Source organism: Cariama cristata, unplaced genomic scaffold (assembly GCF_000690535.1).
Source record: "Cariama cristata isolate BGI_N322 unplaced genomic scaffold, ASM69053v1 scaffold22171, whole genome shotgun sequence".
Taxonomy (NCBI): Eukaryota; Metazoa; Chordata; class Aves; order Cariamiformes; family Cariamidae; genus Cariama; species Cariama cristata.
The window spans coordinates 29,966-39,905 of record NW_009597855.1 but is presented as its reverse complement, the minus strand read 5'-3'; the positions used below and the strand labels follow the sequence as shown (position 1 = coordinate 39,905).

General features: G+C 36.1%; 1 protein-coding gene across 2 annotated transcripts in view; it reads left to right on the top strand.

The window, feature by feature from the left end:
• Positions 1–997: 997 nt before the first annotated feature.
• FAM49A (family with sequence similarity 49, member A) overlaps positions 998–9,940 on the top strand; it is a 19,320-nt gene continuing 10,377 nt past the window's right edge. Inside the window, exon 1 of one of the 2 annotated variants that reach the window (XM_009709076.1) lies at positions 998–1,071. In XM_009709076.1, coding sequence (XP_009707378.1) covers positions 1,002–1,071 — 70 coding nt within the window. In that variant the 5' untranslated portion in view covers positions 998–1,001. Of the gene's footprint in view, positions 1,072–1,266; positions 1,340–9,940 lie in introns of those variants that run through there. The other variant, XM_009709075.1, reaches the window with a different exon arrangement.

Sequence of the window (9,940 nt, the reverse complement as noted above, 5' to 3'; positions counted from 1 at the left end):
AACTGAAAAATAGATGAGCATCAGATGTGAGCCCCAAGAGCTGTGGTTCAGAGTACTGAGAATATTTATCTTTGAAGCAAAAATCAGTTTTCAATCTGAGTTTTAAATCTAAAATTACATTTTTCTACATCCCTCCAGGCAGACCTCTTTATCCTTGTATGTGCTTTTCATGGTTTAGTTTTTTTCCCTTCTGAGGAAAAGTTTTAAGTTTGCCCAAGGAAGTTATACTTTTACATAGTTTTTGAATAATGTATCTTCCTAAGGACTGTAGTGGTAAAAAACTTTTCTTCAAATCTCCTTCCTTCTTGTCTCCCATAGAGACTTGCTTTTTTGAGAATTGGTCACTTCTTTAGGGAGTTTTTTCATAACTTGAAATGCAAAGGCTTCCAAAATGATAAAAGATAGGAATAACAGATAAAAAGATAGAGTTTGAACCTCTTCTTTTTTCCAAAAATGCATGCATACATTTTTAAAAGTTAACTTTTCTTTCTGATAGATTTTTATAATCATATCTTATAAAACCTTACTGATTAGAAACAGCTAGATTATTTTTTTCCTTAAAATGAGTTATTTTCATGAAATAACATGGATTTATGCTAAAGAATCCAAACCAAGGATTAAGACCTCATTTTTTACTCTGGAATGTTGTTCAGTAATCTTGAGTCCAGTAGTTTAGAGGATTTACAAATGCAGATACAATTCTGAGTTTTGTTTCTTTTGCTAAGTAAACAAACTCATCAATATCTGTTTGTAGTCTGGGATGTTATACTGATGTTTCAATTCCAGTTTGTTGAACTGAATTATTTCTGTATTTATCCAAAGTCTTACTCTGTCTCCATGCATAAATATCGCAGAATTGACCATCAAAATCTTTCTTATGGTCCAGAACTTGCCAAAATGTTTAATATATGATGCAGACTGTGTCATGCTCTTAGTTGTAGTATTCTAAGTTTACGTATATAACTGTTTACGATTTTGTTGCATTTACTAGGTTTGCTGGGATGGGTAATCTTCTTAAGGTCCTTACCAGGGAAATTGAAAACTATCCACATTTTTTCCTGGATTTTGAAAGTAAGTTCAAACAATTACAAGACAATGAGAGAATCTTTTCCCTGACTTAACAGCAAACTGAGGAAAAGCTTTTAAAATCTGAATCCTTGCAGTGTGTATTTTCCAGCACAACCAATGTGTCCAAGTCCTTGTCTCTAAAATCGGTTGTTCACTCAGGACTCCTTTTCTCTTCCTTTTCTATTTTTCAGGAACCAAATGGGAAATCTTTTAAAAGTTCTCACTTGCACAGAGCTTGATCAGGGGCCAAATTTTTTCCTTGACTTTGAAAGTGAGCAAAGCTTCTTGCCTGGCTTGCCTTCTTTGCTTATTATTTCCTAATAAACTGCATGCGCTTACGCATCATAAAGCAATTCAAAAGGGATTTGCAAACAAATCAAATTACACTTCAGTTGAATATTGCTTTTTGATATTTATAAAACCATACAAAATTACTTAAATTCATTCTGAGCAGAGAAGGAGGCAGAAAGGTAGATATGCAACTAAAACCTTACCTTGAATTAGTTTCAAAACATTTATGAGCCATTGTTAAATTTACATATGAATGAACTTGACCTCAGCTTTCTTTAACAAATCACGATTAAAAAAAAAAAGTCTTTATGTTGCTTCCTTGAATAGAAATATATATTGGAAAAAAAAAGCTGAAAAAAATGTAAGCAGTGGAGGTGGCACTATTTTTGCCTGGTTCAGTGATGTTTTAACTGGAGTTATTATAGTTTCTAAAAAGTAGTGAAGTGGTCAAAGTGTATGTGCTTGATTGCATCTCTCTTAATTGCATGGTTATCAGTTTGCAAAACAGTGTTTCACATTCTAATTTCCTGGTCACATGTGTATGTGATTCAAAGCTATTTCACTTTCGCTAGTTACGGTTTCCCTGCATGTACTTTTAGATATTGTCTTGAAAACTGGTCATCAAATCCTTAAATATGAGTTTAATCTTACTTCACTACTTACATGAAATGTGTTTTATTTAAAATACTAACAGTGGGTGATGTTTTGTCTCTTAACACATTTATTCTAAAATAGAAAAAAAAAGCAAAAAAAATTTGGGGAGAAGCCAGTGTTTTTAAAATAACTTTGTTTTGAAACATGGTTTAAGAAAGGATTTCAGGTGATTAGAGATACATTTTATGACCTTGAAATAGTTTTCTTGAATCATTTATTCCTGAATTATTTTTCTAAAAAAAAGTTACCAACATGATATGAGACTCTATGTGTGTACAGACTCTGAAGCACTGGTTCAAAGTCATTTAAACACATACTTAAATCTCCTGAAATTGTTCAAACATGCTTTCTTGGATGAGAACTAGGGTGTATGACTATATCTTTGCACATATCTTAGTCTTCTCATCTAGATCTTATTTACCTCATTGTGAAAATTCTGTTTTAAATTATGAAAAAAAAAGTTAATTGGTTAGTTTGGGTTTAGGAAAAGGTACTGTGAGCCATGTATCCCTTTTTCTCTTCTGTCTATATCATTTGAGAATTTTACTGTAAACCTGGGATGTCAAACCTTTTTCCAAACCACCACATGATTTTTTTCTATCAAACTTTCAAAGGCTTTGGTAGCATTCTGTGGCTTTGCGAAGCTATTACAAAGGTTTTCAGCTGTTTTGAGCTTCCAGATTTAATCAGCCTCATCATGTCCTGAACGGTAAGAAAATACTCCTGACCCAGGCTGCAGACTTGGCAGGAAACAGGTGATGTGGCAGTGGGAAGCCTTGATGGAGTGGAGGTGGTGATGAGAGGGGAAAATGTCTGTTTTATTGCCTTGGCAGCGAAGGTTGGTTTTTTGCAAAAGCGCATTGTCAGGAATTGAAAAGGGTGAAGCACCCTCTCCCATGGGACATTACCAGTGGTTTGTGCAGAGCACGTGGGCGCACTTGTCAGACACATCTACCTAGAGAGGAACAAAATTATAATTTCCAAATTTCAGTGAGTTTGATGCCACTGAGCAAAAGGTTAAAATGTTTTATTTATGAAATGAAGTCTTGGAGGTTTTTATGGCACGAAATCTGTATTGTGTCAAAGGGATGTGACTGAAGACGCCTGTAGTCGCATGCTTTGGTCTCCTTTAATTAGCCATCTTACCGTACAGTGTAAAAGGACAATCTTAGTGGACATAAATAGGAGCCTCCTTGCGTGCTCACTGGACGTGTGACTTTCTGTGGCCTGAGTTTTCAGTTTGAGTTCAAGGATGAAAATGGTCAATACAGTTGACCGTTCGGCAGATAAGGGGTAGTTGAGTTGATGTGTTTACTGTATTTCATTATTTGCATCAGCATATTGCTTTCTAGTTTTTGTGCACTTTCTCCTTAGCTGTAAGCTGAAATCTCAAATCCGTCAGCACTACTTCTAAAGTGTCTGTGGAGTTTTTGGACACTCCTGCCCTGGTATTTTTTTTTGCTGCTCTTCATTTGGTATGTATTGTACCTGAAAAAAGGGCGTGACATACTTCTTCCTGCTGTGCGTACAATGTGCCACACAAATACTGCTTAAAAAAACAGAAATAGCCATTTTCCTCGTACACAGGAGTAGAACAGATGCAATCTGTCTCCATGCCTCAAAAATCAGAGCCTTTATGGGCTGATGTTGGTCAAAAGTAATACACGTGTTTATATAAACACAGTGGGAAAAGAACATTAACGTGTTAACTTCATTTGACAGTTGATTTAATCTGTGCTGCTCCAAAGAGGTCATCCCATGGGTGATGTTTTGCCACGTAGTCTCATATCCTTATGCTAGAATTGAAATATACAAACACATGATTGTACCCGTCATGAATGATAGCTGTGTGGGAAAATGAACTTGCTAAGAACTAGCTGTTCAAAAAAAACCTCCACCAAACTACCACCTTACCTCTTTCCTCCACCTACTAAGTACTCTTCCAGTAAGGTCAGGGTGATGTGGATGATGGCAAGGTTGGAAGAGCCTCAGCAGTGGCACATGAATGGGAGCAGAAGTGCAGGAGAGGATGGCAAGGAGTTGTACATGTTTAGGTATCTTAGGTTAGTCATGAAGCTACACAGTAAGGTCAGCGTAGTAGGTTTTTATTTTATTATTTTCCCTTATTATTTTTAATTAATAGACATTTTGTAGGCAATGTGTTGTAAGGATGAGTTGTTCTGTGCAACAAAAATGAATTTATTTTCTTGAGAATTACTGTTTTCCAGGGCAGAAATCTGTTTTGATGAAAAATTTGAGGACAATCTTGTATTGCATCTTTTGAAAAAATCCATTATGGGTTTTTGTTTGTTTTAAAATATACTTAAGTACAGGTTGCTTTTCATCAGTTGCATGCTCACTTTTCTCTTACATACTTTTCTCTTACATGCTTTTCACCAACCTGATTTTTTCATATGTAGCCTTAGTCCCTCCAGTACATCTCTTATATTGAATTCTTAAGGTCTTGAAAAATGGGCAGGTAGAAACAGGAACACTTAGAAAAATTAAGTTTTCTCACCTAATTCAAAGTTGTGGGTTTTTTTCAAATTCTGCCTTGTGCTATATTTGAAAATGGGAAAGAATCATGAAAGAAAAAGAAGTAAGTTTCAAATTTTCACCTTCCAGTTTTTTGGTTGTTTTTTTGTTGGCTTTTTTTGTTGTGTTTGGGTTTTTTTTTTAATAGCTATTTTAATTTTTCCCTAGAAAAATTTAGGCTACGAAAAATTTGTTTAAAATCATCTTTTTTCCCCCTCCCTTTCCTGCAACTGTCTATATCATCAGTTGCAATTCTTATGACACCTTTTACTGGCGTTATTCTTCATTCCAAACTGGGAACCAAGTTTTGTAACTCCATGGTCATACTTGAAAAAGCTTGAATACAGCATTGATTTCAGTTAATGTTGTATAGCAAAAGCAGTTCTGTATGCTCTCCAGTAATCATTTTAGAGTTAGGCAGTTACTCTGGATCTCTGCAAGGAGAAGCAATTTGAAGATTATTAAGTCCAGCCTTGAGAGCAAACAAAGTCAAATGGGAACTGTGGTAACTTCAGCAATGATATGGAGAATAGTGTTCTATGCAGGTGAAAAAGCCTTTTCTCTGAGGTCAAATGCAAACTATATGCATTCAGCCAAATTACTCTTTTTTTCTCTTTTTTTTTTTTTTTTTTAAGGCCTACTGAAATTTTTATGTAAAGAAAAAGAATCTCTTCATTTGCGGAAAGCAAACCATATTGTTGTTTTACACTTGTATCTCGGTGTGAGTATTCTTAATCAAACTGCTACATATTGGATTTGATTACATACCACTTATTTTACCTGAATTCCTTCTTAGATCTCAACAGGAAAATAATGTTAGGAAGAGTGAGTGCATAGCAAGTCTTGAGAGTCTGTGGATTTCAGGATTTCACGAACCCATAGAGTGAATTCTCTTGAAATGGATTTTGTCAGTTCAAGAACTGCTTTATTCTTTAGATGTTAACCTTGTTTAAATTAGTCACAGGTAAATGAACTCTGCATATTTGAGCCTTTTTCCGTAGCAGCTTTCAAGTGTTCGTTTTTACAAGAAAATGTATTGTCAAAGTACTGCTGCCCAAAGAGGGCCTTTTTCAGGCAGAGTAAACAAATAATTCCATGTGAATTCTTGGAAATAATTTGAAGGTTGAGATAACAACAATTTGTTTTGAACCTGAAAGACTGAAGCTTATAGATTATTGGGAGGAGGTGTCCTTAAGTGATACCTTCAGTGCCGTCCTCTCCTCGGATACAAATACCTTTTATAAGACCAAACTCTCTAACCTTAGCCTGAGCAGATTCCCTTTTTTCCTAAATGTTAACTAGGTGGGGTTGTTACCTGATTCTGATTTAATCCCCGTCATCCCCCCCAAGAATCAAGGACACTTGTTTTCTAGGCTTCCTCCATCCTCCCCATCCCCAGAAAGATTCATTAAATTTTCAGTTATTGTTGTTCATGTATGATTAAAAGTGTCTGTTATTAGAACGTGTCTGGCAGCAAAGCAACTGCCCACTTTTTGCGTAGCAGGATATTAAGACCCTTGCTCCACAGGCAGCAAGGCTGGAGATGTAATCTGTATCCAGCCCGCGGGAGGTTAAACTCTTGTCTCCCACACTGCAGAGTGCCCTAAGCAAGAAACTACGGCTCCGTCGGAGGGAGGCTGCCCACTCTGTGTCCACCACAGAGCTGAAGTCTGGCACTGGTACCCCTGGGACAGCACCATGCCCATAACAAGTATTAACAATTTAGGGAGCTTCACTTTGTTCTAGCTGGTTTAGAAAGGATGAAATTCAAAAATCCAGTGTAGACTCTATAGGGTACTCTTTCTACCTAATACTTTTCTTTTTAGTGTATGGCATATAGCAGGTTCTGATACCCTCTAAAATGCATTAGTCATTGTAGCTGTAATGCCTTTTGTCTTTTCTAAGGACATAAACTATCTTTTCATCTAATTTTGTCCCAAATTGGAATGGGAAAAATCATTGTCATGGTGCCAAACCTGAAATAGGACTTCAGCATTTTATACAGTAAAATGTATGTACTGCTCTCTAACTTGCTGTCAGTGGCTGGTGGAATTATTGACCACCTTCAGCACTGGAGAGGACAAGACAAGCTGGAAGCAGAGCCTGTAAGACAACTTATTTTACACTATTCTTTCGCTAGGCTGTTGAGGCCAGGAGGGTATGATGTTTTTTTGACAAATAGGATTCCACATTCACTGAAATGCAAGCACTAACCAGCTTCAGTGGGAATCCTTAACCTGCAAGCAGTTTGAGGGTAGAATAAAGTTCTGTGCTTTTGATCTGCATTTCAGATTCAGGAAGGGGGTGTGGGTTGGAAGTGCTTCTTTTAGTACTGTCTTGTTATCTCTTCATAAAAACTAATTACTGAGATATTGTTATACTTGATTTTGTACTGGTAAAGGCTTCATATCTATTCTTTTATATATAATCTTGTCCTATGAGTCCTGGTGTCTTACCTACATAGCAGTTCGTATGATTTTTTCTAATGCACACTTGGTGAAGAATGCACTGTTAGGGTTTTTTTTGAAACAAATGACAGGTATTTTTCTGAGAAAAGAATGATGATTCTACCTTCGCACCCTACCGTGCACCTGAAATATTTAATGCATCCACAAATGGATTGTAGTGGGTCCAGCTTTCCCCCTTTTTTTTTTTTTAATAAAGTCTGGAGCCATATGCAGAACATGGAATAGACCATGTGCAAACATGAAAGAGAACATCTGTTCATGGAATGGATGAATTACCATATTCTGGTTATTTCTGATGGAGCCAATGGAATTACATTTCTCTCCAGAGCTAAAATTTTTGCTTTCTAAATGAAAATTTGCTGGTAGAATCTGTATGTGGAAGAGTCAAGCCTGGTATGACTCTGGAATTAATTTGATAGAGGATTCATTTAGTTGTCAGGTTTAGGGTTCATATTAGAAACATTTGGGCAAAGGGAGGTGAAAGGGTTTCCTATTTTGTCTTATTAAAGACAACGTACTCCAAATGCTAATCATAAGTACTTTAAAAAACTCAGACTTGAAATGCAGTAAGTCCAGTGATTATGGTAACTTAGTATTGAGAGGGCTTGCATTCAATGTGGATTAGCGAGTGGCTATGGTTTCATTTATAAATGAGCTCAAACAGCTTAAGTGCATCCCAGTCCTCTGGTGGTATGGGGATAAGAGGTGAGCACTGCCAAGCAGTGATTCCACATTGATTCAGGAATGGCATTTTTTTTACTGAGAACAGAGAAACAAACTTTGATATTGTTGGAGTAGAAAACCGATTTCAAAAGTGAAAATCTGTCATGAAGATATCTTTATTCCTTTTAGTAGTTGTTGCTATTATTATCGTTGTTGACAGCAAGATGAAATCTTTTTCAAAGTGGTCGATTTCAGGTATTTATCTGACTAATTTTGGCAAGATCATGTAAAATCCCTTTTGAAACATGACCATGGTCTTATCAGAACATCTGTTTGCATAACATATATTTCATATGTAAGATGCATGTGTTTTTTTTTTTTTAAAAAAAAGCCTGAATCATCCTCCCTACCTTTATTTTTAAGCTAAAAACTTTCAGCATAAATATAAACTGCTTCTGCAAATGCAAGCTAAGCCTGTTGCTCTGTAGCCTTTGTAGCCCATTTCCTCTCCCTTCCCTTTCTTTCCCTCTTCCACCCACCTACCTTCCTTTTCCTCCTACTTCCCCAGGTGCTGGGATACTACAGAAAGCTCAATGGGTTTCAAATATTCAACCTTCCCCCAACTTCCAAAAGATGAATTGGGAAATTTTGAAAAATACTAACAATAAAGGGTGTTACTAAAGGCCATTTTTAAGTCCCAAAGTGCTGAGCAGTCTATAGTGTTTACATTTCTATGAAGGGCTAATGTTTTTTGAAGCAAATAAATTGTATAAAGTATCATAGAAGTACATTGTTAACCAACCCATGCTTTAGCTGACCTGAACATGCAAATTTTACACTCATGAACTGTACTAATAAATTACTTACTCTCTTTTGTGTCTTAATATTCACTGAAAATGTTATTTTAATTAACTTTTATTTAACTATTAAAATATAGATGCTGATTTATAAGTGACTCCTACCTTCCCCCTAATCTGTTGTTCTATGGCATGTAACTGTTTAGCAAGATTAACACTTTTTTCGTTAAACTCAGAAGCATTTACTGTTTTGTTTCTTTATCACAAGGTGCCAGACCCCTTACAGTGTATACCTGAGATTTCTTGCAGCTTGGGGAAAGAGCCAGTCAGTAACCCTGTAAACTTAATGTGACTAACAGGTCGGTTCAACAGCCATGTCCCAGCTGGGATTTTCCTGTTCGGGATAGTTTTTCCCTTTGGTGCTACTTTCCTTCGTTTTTTTGAAGGATAGTGGAATTTTTTAGTTATATGAAGTATTTTGGATATAAAACCTAGATGAGTAAGCCCAGCTTATTTTTACTTTCACTTGTTCTGTCTTTTAAACCGGATTAGGGAAAACTTCCAGAATAAAAGGAAAGTCAAATCAGTATTGTTTCATGTGACCAGTCTCATGGGACTCATGGTGACATAGGAATATAGGAAAGATTTTAAGTAATAGTCGCTTCAGAGCTACAGGCATGGAAATCTCAGCCATTTGTGTCTCGTTCATGCAAGGTGCATAGATAACTTGACACATTTAAACAAATTATCCTAGCCTGAAACATCATGGAGAGAATGCGTGCTCTTTCCATAATCTCCAAGGTGAACTGGTTCATTTGTTTCTAATGTTGGGTAGGTAAATGAATCCTGTACTGATATATGGGTGAAAAACTGTGTCTCATTTCTTAATGACAGTGAGAAGGCTAAATAGAAAAAGTATTTTTAATATTTCTTGTCTATTAATGTAGAGATGCATACAGTAGCTCTTCCTAATCGGTGAGTTTTGAACTGAAGGTATCCCATTGCTTTTAATTCAAACAAGTAGTCCTTAAGTCCTAAGATTCACCTTTAAAGTATTTTTTTTTCTTCCATAAAAATTAAACTTCTGTCTTTAAAAGCCAATACAAATTTAAGGAAAAAAAAAAAAAAAAAGTTGTTTCTCTGTAGAACTCTGCTGGGACAATGTCATTGTTTCTACAAATGCTGACTACAAGTCTATATATAGGTCATCCAGTCTTTAGTCGGTGCCAGTCGTCTTTATGGTTTGAAGCAAAAGGAGGCAGAAGATCTCTACCTTATCTAATGTGTCGATGTTCTAGGGATAACATCACTCCCTGGTGTCCCACTGCTGTGAAAATCCCATCGGATGGGATTTGAATGGGAAAATTGATCTACTTCCAAATGTCATGTCTCTGAACAATAAAGGTCTACAGGTCACTCCCACCCTGAAAACTGATCATTGACAGAGCTGAATTTATTTTAGTA